Source organism: Aulonocara stuartgranti, assembly GCF_965226115.1.
Source record: "Aulonocara stuartgranti genome assembly, chromosome: 8".
In the NCBI taxonomy this organism is placed as follows: Eukaryota; Metazoa; Chordata; class Actinopteri; order Cichliformes; family Cichlidae; genus Aulonocara; species Aulonocara stuartgranti.
Genome location: NC_138959.1, coordinates 14,704,101 through 14,724,745, shown reverse-complemented (window position 1 = coordinate 14,724,745; position 20,645 = coordinate 14,704,101). Strand labels below are relative to the sequence as shown.

The 20,645-nt window shown below is 39.2% G+C and overlaps 1 protein-coding gene across 2 annotated transcripts in view; it reads left to right on the top strand.

Moving 5' to 3' along the window:
* Window positions 1-20,645, top strand: part of pcdh15b (protocadherin-related 15b) — a 233,769-nt gene that overhangs the window by 196,180 nt on the left and 16,944 nt on the right. For both annotated transcript variants that reach the window (XM_082545036.1, XM_082545037.1), the window contains one exon: window positions 3,272-3,382. In XM_082545036.1, coding sequence (XP_082401162.1) covers window positions 3,272-3,382 — 111 coding nt within the window. The remainder of the gene's footprint in view (window positions 1-3,271; window positions 3,383-20,645) is intronic.

Sequence of the window (20,645 nt, the reverse complement as noted above, 5' to 3'; positions counted from 1 at the left end):
ATTAATTATAGAACAAAGAAGACCTAAAGAAGATTAACAATATCTAAAAAGCCAAGTCTTTGTGAAATATAAAAATCCCCAAAAGTCCAGACACAGGACCTGATAGATCAGTTGGTCCATCATCACCCGAAATCCATCAGAAATTATCTCACGGAAGGGAAACAGTGAGAAAAAATCCATAAGAACTGGACTGAAACTCAATATTAACAGGTCTTATAGAGGGATAAATCCAAATTTGAAGTTTTTCTTTTGTTACCAGTGTCTACAGTCTAAAGAGGGACTGTAAAACACAGCTGAGGCTCTATCATGGTCTGTATTTCAGTAAGTGGTTGTGACGTTGGACCCGTTACACATGTACAGAACACGGACGTGATGACAGCACTTCTTTATTTACTCGTTTGGTTTTACTGTGATTTTGTTTACTGGGACACAGACACTCCCGCTCCGCTGTCACATCCGCTCTCCTCTCTCTCCAACTGTCACTGTGAACATATAAAGAGTCACAATCACGTTCACATCCCAGCACACCTGTTCACCTCGCCCCTGCGCCGCCCCGGGAGCTCACTGCGTCACCCCTCTGCTGCAGCCGGCAAGAAACCACAGTGGTATTGAAGAGCTTGTCAAAACTGATTGGCATGAGCTGTATTTTGGATGACCATGATCTCAAAACCACTATTAGTGCAGTAAAAGCATACCAGATACCATACCAGAGCCCAGATCTCAACATTACTGAAGCAGTGTGGGGTCATCTTGACAGAACAGCTTCAAGAAGCCTGGAGAAATATTCCTGAAGACTACTTAAAGAAATGACAAGAAAGCTGGATGAGAGAGTTCAGACTGTGCTGAAGAATAAAAGTGGTCTTATCCAATAGTCACTAACAAGCTTATTAGAATTGTAAAGAAATGAGAGGTAACTCTATTTAAACTAATGGCTCAATTAAAAACACTTAAGAGAATTCAAGCTGCGTTGAAGAATACCAGATATTGATTTTTAAGCTTGTTAGAGTTGTACAAACCCTGCCTTTGTCTTATATACTGTATATATAGATATTCATATATAGGCACATGTTAAAATACATAAATTACTGCATCGATCTCCCTTTTTTTTAGCAAAATATCAACAAATGAGGAGTGGTTCAAAGTCTTTTGAAGCTCTTTGTAATGCATGTCTGATGCTGACACTTCAAGCACAATTATGTCAGTGGCTGGAAAACGTGTGCATGAAGTTAAATCATCAGCATAAATTTGGCTCAACAGATTTATAATGCATGCATTTAGGTGCTCAAAACTAATCAGTATGAACGGAGGATTTGACTTCTAGTGTAGCAAAGATAACAAGCCATATAGAAGACTTATCAATTTCTTTCAAGAGCATGTAGGCAGTCAAACAGAACTGACAGTCGCTCTTTTTCCACTGTTTATCATCACCTGGGCCAGTCAGTTCCCCAGACTATTCAGCATGGCAGACTGCCCCCAGAGTGCCAATTCTAATAGTTTGTTTAGCTAACCACAGTGAAAGGCTATTAATTTTATCCATCTCCCAAACACGCGTGAACCATTTCACACATACACACACATCTGAATTAAATCAGTGCATTTTGGAAAGAGCCTTTTATCCTGCTGAGAAACAGAGACAAATAACAGACAACAAGAGGGAATATGAAGACAGAAAAAACATAAAAGCAATCATCAGCATGATAATCACTAGTATCTTTTGCTAAATTACTTTAATGAAGACCAATTGTCCAACTTCGCTTGTAAATTGCAGTAAGTAAACTTGGCTAACAAGAAGAACTGTGATTAATGGCTCAAATAATAACTAATCTTTCTCTCTCTCATCTGCCGCATCTGTCGCCACCAGATTCAAAGAGTGAGTACCGCTTTTATTTTCCCAAGATAAAATATTAATGTCATGGCTGTCTTAAACACCTTTCACTTTGATTAATCTGTTGACTTTCATTGTACAATAAGATGGATGAGATCAGAAAGAGCTATGAAACGGAGAGGACAGCAGACTATCAAACAAATGAATCCTGAAGAACATGGAGCATAAATGTCCAGAGCAGATGCTTTTATTAGAGTGTGTGTGTTTTCATTTGTGCGTCAAGTAGTAGTGCATATCAGGATTATGTAGAGTGGATAACAGTAGCACTCCTACGTTTTTATTTGAAGTGAGGATATAAAACTTTAAACAGTCATTTCAATTTATTGTTGCAGCGTCTGATGTTAGCAAACATTTACTGCATTATGCTGTGTGATTCGTATTACTCAGTCAGTGTACTTACTTTGAGTTCTCACTACTCGCGTCTGCATTCCCCCGTGTTTTATGATGCCATGCATTAAAACTTGAGTAGTTTGGGACTTTAACATGCTGCACCTCAACAAGAAATAGAGGTTTGTCGTTACTGGGTGGAGAAACAAAACTACCCTGCCACAAAAAGCACTTGCAGACATTTTCACTGTGGCATTGTTGCAGTAACCTTATTTCCATCCAGAGTTTGCAATAAGAAGCTATTTACTGCATTAATTAGGATTAAATATTATATTGCAAGCCAACACTTATTAATCACTGTGGTAATTATCCAACAGAAGGCTCTTACCTATTTGCTTATTTATCCAGGTGGTGATTTTTTATTGTTTTTTAGCCTGGCAGTGCATTATAAGAGTGCTACAGTATCTGCAAGACTGAATCTGAAAATACTACAATAGCAGCATGCTCCGATACAGTGTTACACAACTGTCTTTTGCATTTGTGGGGGGTTTTTTAGCATTTTGTTATGCTGATATTTCCTAATTGCAGCCAAGGCTTATATATTCTTAGACAGATCGCTGCAGGGAAATCTTAAGGGATCACCAGTGTCATGACAGTGCATCCTCATGGAAAATGTAAATATGAGGCCAGAAATGTCAGCCTCACTGTGGTAGTAATGAAAAGGTCATAGGTTACCACATTCAGACATCTTAATCCCCATGGACTAATGAATCTCTGTGGAAAATGTGACAGAAATCATTTCCTCAGTTGGGATTGTTTAGTCAGAACTAAAGTGCAGAACAGGCTGATGTTTCCTCTACAGCGGACACTGGATAGTGAAATTATTTTTTTGTTAATAACAAGGTGTTGATAGAACACAGAGGAGACATTTTAGAGAAAGTAGAAAGTTAGAGCCTTCGTGCTTGATTATGCCTACATCACTGTTTTCAAAGGTTGGTTCAAATGGCTTTGCTCTGACTTTAGATAACTAACTCTGCATTTCCTCTCTGCTCTGTCCAGGCGTCAAGCAGAGTGTGCCAAAACAGCCCGCATCCAGATGGCACTGCCAACAGGCAAACCTGGGGGAGGCACTGCCAACAACCTGTATGAAGAGCTGGGTGACAACGCCATGTAAGTGATGTGTGAAAGTGGCATTTAAACCGATGAGCCAAAGCACAGTCGTTAGCTCACATTTTGACGGCTGTTAAACTTCAGACTTTGGCAGTGTGGGCGCTTTGGGAGCTTTGTGGTGCAGTCAGACCATTTTAACACATTTTCAATATTGCTGTGAACCATGCTCCTGCAGTTCAACATGCACTCTTGATTCCCAACAGAATAAAAGTTGCAATTTAAATATTATCCCAGTTTGGTTCTGTTAAACTACTAAGGCTTCATGGTGGGAGAGTATACACAAAACCTTGCACATTCTGTATAAATATACCACATATCAAACAGTGTTGACAGGAAAGCGATCGCCACCTGGACATGCTTGTATAACAAATCAAAATGCAGTGAACCTTGCACCCATTATTGGGAAAGTTGACTGTGTTGGTTCTTGATCCTTAATCAGCACATATCATCATGACTGACAGACTTGTTGAACAACCATATTTAAAAACTTGGCAGCAAAGATTTGCAATCAGACTAATTGGAGAAAGCCTTGAGCCAGTCTTATGTCCAGCTAATAAATGCTAAGAAGGCTGTACTGACACAAAAAGCAGTCTGCATCAGATTGTTGGGAAGCTTGCTGCTCTAACTACAAGTCTGGTTACTGGGTGTTTTTTAGTACTAAGCAAAACATACAAAAATGTAGTAAATGTTGTAGTTTGAATAAAGCATGGTGAGATTTCTTTTAGCATTTTCACTGGAATAGAACTCACTGATTTATCATCACACTTGAGTTGCTTTGTTGAACTTTCCCAAATCACTCCTAAGCTGAGAGACTTTTCAAGGATTTATATGCCGAGTTAAAATATCTTTGGGCTTTTGTGAAAGTAGTCTTTTTTTAATCGGTGGGGAGGCAGGGGACATGGCCTTTGCTTTATTTCACATTTTCCACTGGCCAGAGAAACTGACCCAAGCAGATAACACAGTCTTAGATTAATCAAGCAGACCTTGCAACCCCGCATCAAACTAACACCAAACAAAGGTCTGAGTATTGAATGTGTTAACAGTCAGAGATAAACTCTGAAAATCACTATGTGCTCTTTCTTACATATTGTAATGCATACTAATGTCCTCTCTTTAAAAAAAAACTGAATGTCAGCCAATCTGGCCTTACAGCAGCAGTCACTTCAGGGGCAACTGATTCTATTCACATGAAAAACTATACAAACCTAAAACTTCAAATTCGGTTTAGTAACAACTGCAAAACATTAAGGTCAAAGTATAAAATGTTAAAGAAATAAGCTGAGGTGTCCTTGTGCTTCCATCAGATGTTGACAACTTTACTGTCACATAACACAAAATTATCAGCATTAAAAAAAAAATAAGATAATGAGTCAGTGACACTGAACCTGTTCTAAAATCTAATGCAACACAAATAACGCCCAACAGATCCCGCACCTGTTTTAGTCATGATGGTCGTAGGCGGCCTTCTCACTGAATGTCCCATGATGGGTAACCTTTGAAAAATGGCACCACTCCGGACCCAGAACAGGAGGGAAGCGGTTAATGACACATTTTTAGAAATGTCAAACCACACTTTTTGGATGGTCCATTTGGTAACACCGTCACCTCACAGCAAGAATTTTGCTGGTTGAAACTCCATCTGGGGCTTTGTGTTTGGAGTTTGGATGGTCCCTGTGCCTGCGTGGGCTTCCACTGGGTGCTCTTTTCCACCCACAGTCCAAAGACATGCATTTTTAGGTTAACTGGTGCAGCAAAATGGCTAATGAATGCGAAGTTGATTTTTTTTAAATATATGGGATAAAGCACCTTGTGAATGTTTGATTAAAAATGTGTCTTGCGGTCTAAAGTGCTAAATGCAAGTAGTGTATATTAGGTCAGTCAAATTTAAAAACAATCGTTTTCCTCACTCGCCTTCATGCCGGATTGTTTTTGATTGCATTTGCTTTGCAACCAATTTATTTGTTTAATCATGTGGTCATGGACCGTTGACAGTAAACTGAAGCAATACAAATAGGCTTTTAGGTAATTATTGTGAAATTACTTTAACTTTTTATTAATTTTGTCCTCTATCTCGACTCACTAGATGGGCAATAAAACTAAAAGGTTTTATTGCTCATTTACTCCGTGTGGCCTTAAAAGGTCCCTTATTTCTGTCGGTTTTATACCAGACTGTGCTTAATTTATTCCCAGTTGTTACTAGTTTGATACATTTGACTTGGTTAAACAAGTTTCTAATAAGAGCTGTACGTACAGACACCATATTAACTTTTATCTAAAAGTTTTCTGACTTGCTCATGCACACATACACTGAAGGCACACAGATAGTTCATTTACAATTCCTTACTGGAGCGTTAAGGAGAAGTTGAGAGGAATTCTTATCAGCATTACATGCATCACTGGTTTCCTGCCTGTCCTTGATATGCCTCCCCACTCCCATTAACATGAGAGCAATTCATATGCAAGATAGCAGAAACTATCTGCTAATGACAGCAAGGGATTTCCAACTGTATGTGTGTTTGTCATTGTGTGCGTGTGTGTGTGGATGTGAGATGATTAAAGCCCAAGCGATTCCCTGAAAAACGTGTGCTGAAATGAACTTGGATATGAGATAATTGAAATAAATGCGTCCCTTGATTTATAAAGACTGCCCCGGGCGATAATTATTTCTATTGATAAACTGCAGCTCGTGTTTAACTCAAGTGGGATCTTCCTGTATTTGTGCGTGTATGTGTGTTTACTAGGATTTCTTCCCTAATACTTCCACATCTATACTACTGTATCTGCATCTCTGCCTTCTTGCAGGCACTGAATCTCTAAAAACCATAAAACCCGGCAAAGTGCAAAAGTTTGCACATTTATAATTAAAGCCCATTATCAAACTGCTCAGTAGACTGATTTTCAAGGCTTTTTTAAATGTAATTATCTTTGGCTGTTCTCTTGACAGACTTAGTTTTTAATGTCTGTTTTCAATTACCTGTGAAAAATTAGGTGTTCTTAACTTATTATTAGCAGCACATTAAATGAAGCATGTTTTTTAAATGTTAAATTAATAGTCACATTATTAAGTGATACAGCATATTTCATCTCTTGGGCTGGCTACATAACCAGATCTGTAGAATAAGTCCAGATTTGTTCAAATATGTATATTTGCATAATGTCCCCTTGTATCCATGGCGATACAGGACTTTTTTTTTTTCTTTTCTTTAATGGTGCTTGGCCATTAGGTAGCAGAGAAGAGCTTAATTTCAGCCAAGAAATTAAATTACAGAATAATACCCTATGATTTTATGTACATAGCAATAACTAAAGAAATTAGCAGTAAATTATTTACATTTTTTTAATCAAAACATCAAAATAAAAGTTTTTAATGAAATGCTTCAGTACATCTTAGACGAGCACTAAAATGTGTTTAAGGTGTTTTTTTGCAGCCCCCATTCCTGAAGCAGCTGTCAAATCTTAGTATATAGTAAATACCTTAATGTATAATAGTAAAGTATTTATTAAAGGTAAATGAATGCCATAAAAACAAGGAAGACTGCATTAACACTCAACAGCAGCACAACCAGGGCAGAAAAGTTATATAATAAATGGATATATTAAAAAAACAAAAAGAAAAAACAGCATCCCAGTGTTCCCCTACTTGTCTCTGATCTGCTACCATGTTTTATAGACACTGACCAAATTATTCCTTCATAAAGCCTCTGTCACACAGGCCTATAAACCAGTGACCACCTGGAAACCTCCAGGCACCGGGGGAAAAAGTGTATTCCCTGTCCAGTAGCTGAGTGGTTGCACGCCACGCTGTTTGCTGAAACTAACAAGCCTTCCAAGAAAATGTTCCGCCTTTTAAAGCGTGCTGGTTCCAGCCATAGGAAGTATAGAAGATAGACTATGCTACAATGACATCACTGCATGATCATTGGCTGCTGCCTTGTCAATCTCAAGTCAGTAGCCAGTGAGCATTAGATAGATTGGATGGTTAGGCTTTCTTTTTGGCACTTAGAATGGTATTAATTAGGCAAAGATTGATTAACAATGATGTATTAAGTTCTGAAGATCTCTTATCTTGATCTTGGTCTCATTTATTTAAAAAAAGGTGGGGGGGGGGGGGGGGGGGGTAATAATCCAGTCTTTTAGTTCTGTTGTAGATTATTCTAAATGAAGTTTCTCTAAAACTGCCTGGAGCTCTTATCTTTCACAACTCTGACCATTTTATGTTTTTTTTTTATTAATTTTATCTAATTATCTAATCTTCTTCACATCTTATCATCTTCTTCATTTACTCTCTTCCACCCAACCTCATCCACCGCTGACAGACAAAAGTGAGTAGGATGTTGAAAGCTGTGTCTGTAACGAGGAGTGTAACTCTGTGAATGTGTGACATTTTTGTTCTAATTTTGTCCTGGATAGTAAGTAGTTATTCTTTTTTTATATTCATGGTAGGTTGGTAGATCTCACAGCAAATGCGTTAACCGTTAGATTTTCTTTTAAAGCTGTATGGTTATGGGACACCAAGAGTCTGCAGAGTTTCGTCGCTGTCACAAACTAACACTACTGAATTCACTGATTAACATACTTTTGTTAGAGAGAAGAGAACGTAACCAGTCCTTTGCTGTAAGAAAATCTGCATACTCTCAACGCCTCATGACACAGTAATCTATCCCCCCGTCAGATGTGGCATCGTTCATAGCAGTGCTACAGAAACGTCTTTGTGGTGTGCTTAAAATCTAGTTTCCTTTGTTATTCAAATCTATTTTTTGTGCTCCATCTTTTGGCCCCCTGGTAAAAAAAAAAAACAGCACCGAAATAAAAACATCTTACCTCTTAAGATCCCTCCGCCTTTGCTTCCCGATCTTTTCTACATTTATCTGTTATTGTGAGGTGTGTTGTCATTACACGTGTCCAACCTCAGGTCTAGCAGACCGTCCTCTTTTATCTGCCTTTCTACCCTTCCTCTTGATTCTGTTGTTGTCTCTTCTCATTGCAAAACATTTCATTTTATTTTTATCAGTGTAATTGTTTTATTGGTGCTTTCATTTAAATTTCATTCAGCTACAATCCTTCTTCCATTTCATTTAGCTTTGATTTATATAGCTACATTTTTCCTATTCATTATTACCCTTGTCCCTCATATTTTATCTGTAATTCTTTTATTTCTTCTTTCATTCCATTTTCTGTCTCATTTTTTCCCCCTCTATCCATGTACCAGCCGTTCAAACCACAGTGGTGCTGGCGGGAGTGGTGGCAGTTTGGATGAAAGTGACCGCCAACGTCTGATCTCAGACTTTGCCACTAGAGCGATTGCGGTCCATCGCCAGTGCGTTGCTAATGGAGGAGTGCTCCACAATTTCCCCAAATCTGAATCCAACATCACCTTTCTTTCTGATGAAAACCCCCTGACTATTAAAAATCCCATCTACCATGAGGATGGGACTTTGAGTAGTCCAGAGACTCTTGGAAGAAGCCAAAGAAGAAAGGATCTTCTTGGGAATTTCTCCCCTTCCAGGAAAGGCCTTCGAGAGGCCTGGCTGAGGCTCAGCTCTCCCGTGTGTGATGTGGGGTTTGGTGGTTACAGCGGCAGTGACAGTGGATGGGGATCAGGTGGTGGACACAGCTGGACCCTCCCATCAAGACTGCATCGAAGAGAGATGTATGACGCTTTGAGGCGCCAAGTAGTTATGGATCCCGTTCAATGGGAGCTAGAGCTCCTAAAGGCCAAATTCAAAGAAAGTAAAGATGCTGGCCTGGATTCAGGCTTTGATCGTGGGCTGGATTCAGACGTAATGGGAAGTCCAAGTCTGGAACCCAAACTGACAGTGAAAGAACAAGCCAGACAGTTTGAGCAACAGGCACTTCAGGAAATGAGACAAAGGCAAAACAGAGACTCCCGAGGATCTCTGTCACCTGATATTTTACTTTCTGTTTTGCCAGAAACTCCTCAGCATTACAAGCATGCCCCCACCCAGAGTGTCCAGAATCCTCAGAATACAGAGGGACCCCCAAGTATCATCGTCACTCAGAGTGACGGAGGGACCCCTCCGCCAAGTCATAAGCCAACTCCTCCAGTGCTGCGGCGCTTTGGGGCAAATTTAACAGGAAATCAGGGTTCAGAAGACAGACTTCAGGTCCACTTAGAGTTTATTCCCGATCCTCCTTCAACACCTCCACCGCCACCACCGCACCCTCAAACCTCTGCTCCTCCTCCTCCACCTCCTCCTCCCCCCTCATCTCCTCCTCCATGTCATCCTCCTTCCCAACCTCCTGGCTCTCCAGCTTCATCCATAAAGTGTAACCATATAGAAAAACAGGCTCCTCCACCCCCTACACCGCCACCGCCTCCGCCTCTCCCTCCCCCAGTGTCACCCTCAGTCCACCATCCATCCATGTTTGTCCTCCCGTCACTCTCAGAGGTGCCTGCTCTGCGGCCTGTGTCCCTCCGACCACCACCGCCGCCCCTACCAGTGGAACCCGAACCTCCCCGAAAAGAGCTGAAGGGAATCTTAAAGAACATCCAAAACATAGCAGATATTGAGAAGTCTGTGGCCAACATGTTTAGCCAGATAGATCAGAAGCAGATTCCGCTAAAAAAGGTAAGGAAGAGCCGGGCCTCCATGGATTCCCTGGATTCTCTCGATTCCTTGGATGTGCTACCAGCTGGAGGGGGAGAAGGGGGAGACAGTGGTAAAGAAGGAGGAGGAGGAGAAGATCCTCCACCTCCACAGATTCAGCCCAACCCTAACATGAACTCCATCGTTGAAGAGCTTGAGAAGCGATTCCCCTCTCAGTCAACAATGCTCTAGCCTTTCCTTTTCTGGAATTTCTTCACACTGCTGCAGAGTCGACCATAAAGCTGTCAGGGAACGGATGTTCAACTTCAACACCATCAGAAAAAGAACTTTGCCGCATATACTGTAAACTCTACGGGCAAAAGAAAAATCATTTTTCTCTCAGCTGAAAGTTCTTGCTATGAACAAAAAAGAAGGTTAAAATTCTCGCTGATGGGCGTTATTGAAACAAAACTTGTGAAGTATATTTTTCAGGTAAAGCCAATTACATAAATGTCAACAAAAGTTATGCTCGGTCAGCAGGAGTCTGTGTTTTTCACACACTGATATTTAACGAGATACATAGTTGTTGACAGACACTTGCTGTAATGAGAAACTGATTACAAGCTGGACTCGGCTTCAACGCTCCCTCTGAACTTTGAAACAAGTTGATTACAGACGTATCAGATGTGAAAAAGAAAATCAGACAAGGAAGAACATTGTTAACTCCGACAACCTTGATTGATATTTGCCGGACGGGGATTCTTTGTCTTCAAATGGGTAATTTTGTTGCAGTATTTATGCTCTTACAGAGCAACAAGCAGTGATGCTTATTGATTGATGCAATTACTGCCAAATTGAGTTTTTCCATTTGATTTATTCTTTGTTACACAGTTACAAAGTGCTGTCATCTTTACTGTGACATTTTTTGTTCCCCTGTACAATTACATTTTCTGTCTTGCCCTATCAGTAGGCTGCTGTCTGCAACCATATTTCCATCTTTTCTATTAATTCGAGCGGTGCACTGTTTATCCTTTTCTGTCAAGTCTCCTAAAAATGTTGTTTCATATGCACAGCCCAGCCACAATATTAAAACCATCTTCCTGTCTCCTTGTTAAGTCTGAAGTACCTTCCCAGTTCTAGGCTCCATCAAAAGAAAATCCCTAAAGCAAACAAACAGGGACTATTTAGGATTTAAAATAGTCCAAAGTCTTCCAGCTCTAATAAGGTGATCAGAAAAATGTCCTTAATGAAGTGTAGCGTCCAGCCATCCATTAAAAAGAGGATTTACAGCAGGATTAGAAGATGATATTACAGAAGCTACTAATATGACATATAAAGAAGAGACACCATGTCAGGAGAGAAATGTTTCAAAAAGAAAAAAGTGCAAATAAATAAAAAAAACACTACTATAACTTTTCACAAAAAGTAAAAAAAAAAAAAAGCTGAAAAAACGAAAGGTTTTGGGGGATGAGTGAAGTTAGCTTCACTAACCTCTAATGATCTGCCGCCCCATAGGTAGCTACAGAGGTATTGTTAGACTAAAATAAATACCCAGATCTATCTCTTGTTTCCTCAGACTGTCCCCGAGCATTTTTTTCAGTGCAGGAGAGCTCATTCTCCTGCTGAGAGAGGCTGCTACCATCAGGGTGCATGGGGGTGGGGAGATGCTGTTTGTCTCTAACAATGTTTACCTGGGTGGTATGTGTCAAAGTAGCATCTGTGCCACGACCCAAAGTTTCACTGACGGACGTTTTATTATAATGAGACTGTATACTTTATATTTTACCTGTTCATGGTTTTAACGTAGGCGGCCTAATGGGTCTGTTTTTGATGGTAAGGCGATGTAAATTCAAACTGTTCTTGCAAAACAGGACGGGATGTAAAATAGGCTGCCGGCTTGCTAAGGGGCAGTGGTTTCGAGGGTTTGGACTGTGTTTGCAATTATCTTGTTTGCTTCAAGTAAATTGACAGCGATGTCGACTCTGGTAATTCTGTGAATAAACTTCCTGTATCATCTGCTCCTATAATGTAAGGAGACTGTCTGTATTGTCATGTTGTGTGTCAAGTTGGCTCCACAGTGTAGTGCAGGGGTGTCAAACATTAAGCCCAGGGGGCCAGAATTGGCCCGGCAAAGACTCTAATCCAGCCAACTGGACAGCTTTAGAAGATGTGACTGAGGGCCCACATTTTGGATTTTGAATAGGATTTTCATATGTTTTACAACTTTTTCTAACGATAATGGTCATTCATGCAACACCAAAGTAATCAACTAATCGCTAAACAATTAAAATACAGTTATGTACTATGAAGAAATTTTCACAGTAAATAAAGTAAAATAAAATAGGAGATTTTGACAAAAAATAATAAAAAATGTCTGTTTTATAATTACAGGCCAGTCAGTGATCTAAAAGAACTTTTTCTGTGATTTTACACATTTTCCTACAACTTCAACCTGATTAGTCTGCTGACAGATTTTTTTCATTTTTACTACTGCAATATTTCTCCAAAAATTGAGATTTACTGTTGACATGATACATATTTTTCTTACATTAAAACAGACAGAAGGGCAGGTTTCTGGTGTGGTAAAGTAGGCGTTATGTGGTCCATGATCTGAAATGATTTTGACCCCACTGGTGTAGTGGTTTTTGCAAAAATCCCTGGTTGATCAGGTAGGGCATCTGGTGTTACAGAAATCTGCCAAATCAGACATGTGGAGCTGCCTGCTGTGGTAACCCTTGTGTCAGACGTTCCCTAACCTAACAAATTACTGCCAGAGCCAAAACAGCTGTTAAAAAACCTCAATGGCAATAGTAAGTTCCTAAAAATACTATTATACTTGCTGTTGCAAATTACCTGTTCTTGATCGTGGTTTTTAGGAGACAGGGTTGGTCTTTTTACACTGTTTCAACTTAAGGAATTCAAATCGTGGCCACATTCTTATCTCTTTTGTGTGTTTTTCTCATTTAGCTGATAGTTTGTGTTTAAACGGGAAAAAAACACTCATTTGTCTTCAGTTCCTCAGGTTGATTCCCAGCTTTCTTTGTCATTCCACATCTCTCGTTAATTCCTTAAGTCGATTCATGTCATTAGGTAATTGCGTCTTTTCTGTTACCTCTGGACCCATGTTGTCTGCTCATCCATAGTGGCCCCAGCCTCTTTTAATGTCCTATAAAGTCATGAGCCTTGTTTTCTTTTTCAAGGACACAGTTGTGATTTATGCAGATGGGTGAACAGCCAAACTAAAAAATAAATCTAAAACATTCATGCGGTTTGATGTTTTTGTTAACAATATCTGCTACATTTTTCACAAAGATTTTCTAGAGGGTTTCTCGAGGGCGGATTTCTCTGGGTACTTAATGTGTGAATAAATTGAAAAATACAAAAAAGGCCGAAAAAATTAGATTTCTTTTTTTCAATAAAATATGTGGTGCTACCAAAGGCTCCAAGACATTTTTGTTTTATGAAAATCTGAAATTACTTTTACATGACTTGAGAACACAGGATATATTCAATGGCAGGCATAAATAAAGCTATTCAGCGCATTAATACTTGAACAGCAATCTCTTAAAAACTGTCCTCAGGTGAACTTGTTCTAGATAGTTTTCACTCTACTGCTTTACATTAGTTTAACTGGAACAGAAACAAAGTTAGAAACCCCACATGTGTATGTGTTTCCTGCATGATTTCCCTTAAAAAATGCCTCTGGGAGGAGCGAGAAGTGCCATGGGCATGTGCAAAATGGAATATATACTGACTGACAATGAAAGCATAGTTGCAAGTTGTCTTCGTCTTGGTGGAAATGTGCCGAAGTATTCACATGTGCAGTGCTTGAAGTCTTGAAGCATATTAAAAAGAAACCACAATAATTCACTTGCTTTATATGAGGAATGCTGTGCTTTAAGAAGCTTGCATACTGGCATTTATTGGCCTGTAATTTACTCCACAGCTGAAAAATTAAAGGAAACATACACGTAATGGTGGGGTTAAAAAGCAAAAAACAAATTGAATAAGATTAAACTTAGAAAAAAGAAATGGAGGTGGTGGAGGTAGGTAAAAAAGAAAAAACTGCTTCCTAGGAAGACAAGCAAGAGGAGTTTAGCTCCAAGTCTTTTTGAACAACAATGATCAAAGTGCTACCAGGTGCGTTGCATCCTGGGATCCATCGGCTTGAATATTGTAGAGTCTTTATATAGCAGTATGAAGCGTCTTGAGGTGATTGTTGTTGTGAATTGGCGCTGTATAAATGGGTCAGGGAGAGCACCCAGCACAAAATCTGTGCCAAATCAAACGTGTGAACCCATCCACTGTGATGATCCTCTGGGAAATAAGTGAGCAGCCAAAAGTCCCAAATAAAATTGAGGTTAAAATTATGCCTGAAAGAAAGGAAGGAGCAGGTAGAGCCAGCGACATCACCATAGTAGCATATAGCACGTGTCACAATGTGTCATCGTATTCATTCTCCAGTTCAGTGGGTACAACTTTCTTTTATTCTGATGAGGTGTAATCATAAAGCTGTACAAATGTGCATCCCTGTGCACCTCCTGACTGTTTCCAGTACAGCTCTTACAAATCTCACTTTGACTTTGACACTTGCACATCTACCATTTCACCATGCGGAGAAAAAAAAAGAAGCCATTTTCAGTTCAAGTTTGTGTTCTCCTAACTCAAAGATATGGCTTCAGCTCATGACCATGGGTTGCCATGATACCAATGTCTGCTTTTAACTAAACCTCTAGGAGGTTTTTATCTTTTTAGTTACATCAATAAAATCTAAGCTCATCAGTAGCCCCACTGACAGATGTCTTTCCCTCTTTGTCCTCCTACCCTAAAAAGAAACTCAAGTCCAAAAGTGGCTGTTAATACACATTGGAGGAGCTCCCATGTGTTATACAGGAGGACAAATGCATGTAGTTAGACGTGACTATGGTGATACGATTGCAACGCCGGCCAAGAAAATAATCTTGAAAGGGAAATTAGCCAAACTTAAATCAAGTATGACTTTTTTTAAAGCAAGAAAGAGTGAGTCATTCTTGGAGAATGAATCGTGAAACCTAACTGGGCAGTCTCACATGAAGAAGTTGCCAAGAAAAACAGATCAATTGAATAATTTATGCCAAATGCTGCTGTGTGGCATCGTTTGAAAACTGTGTAGTAGTGTGTGTTGTAAATACTTGGTCATTCCCTTCCATTCACAAGGGATGCACTTTTGTGCAGTTAACACAAGTGATTGAAAGACATGGACGGAACTGAAAAATGTTGACTGTCTATGACTCTTATGATGTGACACCAAATTTTGTCGGGGTTTTTTTGGCTTTGTCAGCTGCAGATTTCACAAGTCACTGACAGTTTCAACAAGTCTAAGGGAATCACAAACCCTGATGCTCGTATTTCTGCACAATGAGAGGATTTACGATGTGAGATGTCAAACTCTTTCCTCCTGTAGATTCGTGCTGTACTGTCGCAACAGAGTTTGCAAATTTGGTTGTTTTTGTTTGGGTTTTTTGTCATCATTTTTGTTTCTAAGCAGTGCGTTTTTCTTCCCAGCACACAGCACATAATTCCGCTATGAGTGTTGTACTGTCAAGATTTGATTTAATAAAAGGCTGTGTGCATCCAAAACAAAGGCCCAATCACACATTCACACAAGAGCCTTTGCATAATCAGGAGTGTGAATATGTACACACACACATGCACACACATCTACACAGCAGCATTAAACGGGTTGCAGGAGCTACTGTTTCAGCTGACTGGGCTGGAAATGTTTTATGTCAAGATTAGCTCTCACCCTCAGTCTGCTGCGTGTCTTTACACATACACACACACAGCATATCTTCATTGTCTCACAGACACATTTTGTTTGCAGCCTTTCACTTTGCCAAACTCAAGCTGCCACACAGCTGTGTTGTCACTGCAAAATAGCAGTGCCACATTAAAAATAAAGAAAGAAATATGATGTGTATTATGTTCATTTCAGTTTGTTTACCATTCTTGTTTTCTTTTACCAATTTAAAAATTTGATTTGAGAATGTAGGTACCGAGTTGAAACCAAAAAGTCATCTCCGTGGTCAAAACTGCGCACTGTCAATGTGGCAAATATTGAAGCAGCAACAGATATTAGTCAAAAATAAATAAATAAATCAGTTTTACAGGTATTTCAAGCAATGTTCGCGTAATGAGTCGAGCAACTTAAAAAAAAAAAAAGCCTAATATGTACTAATCCACCCAAAGATAATTCTTTAAATCAACAATAGTCTCATTTTTTGCGTGCGTTTTGGCTAGTTATCTTTAGCTTTTCATTAAGATTAACATTTTAAAATAAAACAGTTAATTTCTTAGAAATTATTTAACATAGTCATGAGAAACCACCTTACATCACTTTTTTTTAAGTGAATCCCAAAAAACAAGGTGTTGACTTTAATTCTATGTAGATATGAGGTTGGCTCAGAGTGATGAGTGAGAATTAGACCAGAATATTGCAAAGAACAAACTTAAATATGTAATGTTGTGATGTGTACACGACACCTTTTTCACAAACTCAAACTAGTATTACTGGGGTCTTTTAAGCTATTTAGAGTTTTGTGCATTTAAAGTCTGTTTCATTTGTCACAGGGTGAATTTAACACTCCAGACTCTTACAATTATTCCATCTTTTCCCGCAATATTAGTGTCACAGACTTAGGACTCTGTTAGCTCAGTAGGATAATGGCAGATCCAAAAGTATGACTCACCACTGAAGATTTTTTTTTTATATATTATTTTAAAAATCATACTCTAATAGATATTCGAAACCAGTTCTGAAACAGAAACTTTCTTTTGCTGTACTAAAAGAAAGTTGTTGTTTTTTAACAGCATGACCAGGTGACATTTAAGAAGTAACTCTAAATGATGTTGTTGTAATAAACACGACTTCCAGGTCTACTTTCATTTTGGAACTATTTTTCATCCATGACTATACGTCTAGAAAAAAACCTAAAGTGTTGTCAGGTGTTTTCAGCTGCTCCTTTATTTCTCAAGAAGTAATCACGATGACCTCCAAAGGATATGCGTGTTGATTTGTCTCAGACTGTATACTGAATGTGCTTCCTGAAGCAGTGGCTCAATAATATGATGGTTAACATGTTCGTCTAACATATGAATGATCCCGATTTAAGACTAGGAGCAGACACAAATTCCTAGGAGGGTTGTGCCTGGTGTAAAAATCTACCAAATCAAATACGCAGATCCATCCACCTCTTGTGAATAATGGAGAAGCTAAAAGAAGCTTTATGCCATCCCATTTATCTGGTCCTGAGACCACTAGAAGCACATTTCATTTGTGTCACCATCGGATTTTGAAGCAGAGCTCTCCCAGCTGTAAGGCAAATGTGTTAACCACTACATTCAAATTTCACCATCATGATGATGTCACACGTTCCTGATCCTGATAAAGAATTATCGCATCGCCTAAAATGTAACAAAACGTACCTGTTTTTGTTCTGATTATAAAAATAACTCGACTGAGCACGACTCCAGACATCTAAAACACTGCTCACATATTCAACACTGATTAGCAATTCAAGTAGTTTTGATGTTTTGCTCTGTGGAATTACAGAGGAATTGAGCCAGTGGCATTACATTTTTAGATTTTCGACTACCTGACCAGCTTTAATTTTTTTTAAAAACGTTGGCCTTACAAGATGCTGTGGCTCAAAATAATAAAATCAAACCTATGTAACGACTTTGGCACTGCAGCTCGAAGCTTTTGTTAAAGTGCTGAATAAGTATAATGCAAATAGGAAAATTGTTTAAGACAATATCTGTAATGGCCCTGAACTCGCAACCATATTTGCAACTCACCGGGGCACTTTCCTGCTTTCTCATCCACACCTGGTATTTTCTACATAACATGTGACTGTAATGAAAGGACAAATAGGTGAGGAAGGAAGAGGTGCAGAAGGCAGAAATAGAGGGTGAAACAGAAACATTGAGTATAAAGCCCTAAGAAGAAAGAGAAAAGAGGCTGTTATTGGGTGTCATAGTCTGAGTCTGTTCTTTAAGAGCTAATATTTCTCCCCTCCTGTTTCTCATACACGCTATGAGACAAGGTGGAGAGGACATGGAGAGCGAGAGTCAATCATGTCAAATGTGTGTATGTTTGTGTGCACGGTGGAGATCAGATAGCCGTCTGTGCCTTTTTGTCTCGAGAGGACCTAATAATGTGTCTGTCAGAGCAATAAGGGCAAGAAAAATAGACTTATCCTTCCACAGAAATATGCGCAGACATACACAGATTATGCTACACATGGTGGGAGGCATATTCTGATTCCAGCTCAAACGTAGACAGTAAACACACACTTTAAGATACAGTGACTGTGAAAAGGGTCATTACATTTTGAACCCGTAGATCACCCCAAACCATCCGTTTCATCTCTCCTTCCATTCACTCACCCATTTACCCTGTCTGCTCATACGCCCATCAGCGGTAATCCGCCCCATCCGACATCCTCAGCTTCGTATTTTAGCCGCATTTTGATACCCACTGGAAGGCGTGCGCCTGTGTGTGTTTAAGAGGCACATCTGAAATTCTAAAATGAATTAATGAGATGCTCGAGTGATTTACCAATTTGTGTGGATGCCTGCATGTGTTTGCACTTGAAGAGCAGACAGGAGAATGTGATGTGTCCTCCAAAAGTCTGCTTGTTGATGTGTGATACGTCTTCATTTTGCCAGCATTACCTTTGTTTCACATGACTGTACAGTCTGTGCAGCATAGTTAAGACAGACCAGACAGGTTATTGACTGTTTTTCTTCATTTCTCTCTTTGTATTTGTTCTTTTTTGCTTTTCACCCTCCTTCTTTTTAATCACATTTCCTGCCTCCCCTTATTAAAGTGTCTGCTACCTTCAATGTATCTACTTCTCTCTTAGTTGGTGTTTCTTGCTCTCTCTTTGTCATACTGTCTTTAATTTTATTTTTCTCATAGCAACAAGTATTAATTTCACAGTACTGTAAACATCATTAAGCTGTTGCGCATACATAATCAACTTAGCTGCTGGATGGATTCAGTCAGATATACAGTAAAATTAATTGCATGTTTGTTGACATTCTGAGTGTTTATTTTTTTCTGTCAAATCATATGAACTTGTTATTGTAGGGATACAAAAAAAGAAGTATGAAAAGTTACATAAAAAAGGATATCACTATGGTTGAGCTAGTCGATGATTAGCTTAACTTGGCACAGGGAAACAGCTAGCAAACACATGTGGTGCAGCACCCCGGAGTGAACGCTAATCTAACTCTTTAGTTGCTCACCTCTTCCCCACATCTGGATGATTGACAAGGTTACTTTTAAAATGTATTCCACTACAGATTACAGAATACATACCCCAAAATGCATTCCATTAAATTACTCAGTGTGAGTAACGTAATCTGAATACTTTGGATATCTTGGATATATTGTCATGCTTTTTACAACTACATGAATGTACTATTGCTGTGTGATTTATTACTTTTACCGAAGGCTACTCGACACTGAGCTAACATTGTTAGCTGGCGTTGGCTGAGGTTAGTTCATCGACTGCTTTCAGAACTGCACACGATTATTTGCAGCTAGCAGGTTGTTAATGCTATCCATCAAGTCTAACAGTATGCAGTCTATGATAGCTCAGTGTAGCAGCCTTCAGTAATAGTAATAAATCAAACAGCAATAGTCCATCAAAGTTACTGAAGTGTCACAAAACTCAGGTAGCTCCCACAACTAAAACAAGGTAGTTACAGTAGGCTAACGTTAGTTAGAACTTACTTCCAGATGTTTCTTTTGGTTGGAGGTGGAGTCTTTTGACTCTGAGAGCAGCTTGTTTGCTGGCAAACAGATTTTGCATTGAAGACTTCTCAGACTTCTGCCATTCCTTTCTTATTTAAATAAGAAGTGGTGTCGGAATTTCCAAGTAACATATGCATTCCTGCCCCGGCTCTGTTGTGTTGGCTTCAGGTCCATTTTGTAGCTGACAGCACCAACATTAACAGGACGCTTACATTAGAGCCTCTTATTTTGTGTTTTGTTTGGGTTTCCAGCAATGTGTGGATTTACCAGAATTAGAGAAGGGATATCCTAACTTATGAAACAGGAAAAGACAGCCGTGTAATCCATTTATTTCAACAAAGTAACTGTATTCTAAGTATCCCCTTTTAAAATGGTAACTGTATCATATTTTGTATTTTAAATACGTAATGTCGGTACATGTATTCCGTCACTCCCCAACACTGCCCAAGACTTTTAAGGTGATATTTTGTGGACTTGCGAGACAAAACCTGAGCTTTTTGGAAGGTTTGGGTCCTGTTACATCTGGCACAAAGCTAACACTGCGTTTCATAAAAAGAACATCACACCAACAGTCAAACATGGTGATGGTAGTGTCATGTTTGGAGCTGCTTAGCTGCTTCAAGACCTGGGAGACTTGCTGTAATTGAATCATTAGAATCATGCATTTTCCATTGTGAATGAAATCACTATTTAAAAACAGCATTTTGTATTCACTCAGGTTATCTTTGTGACACACAAAAAACTAAGAAATCAAATAGGGTGCAGATATTTTTTCACAGCACTGCATGGGCCACCACAGTATCACCTGCAGTATATGCTTCCCTGTGTGTTTCCATGCACAAGTCTTTGCTGATCTTGAGAATAAGTACCCATGTACTCAGTTGCTAAACTAGTTGAAATTTACACATTTACT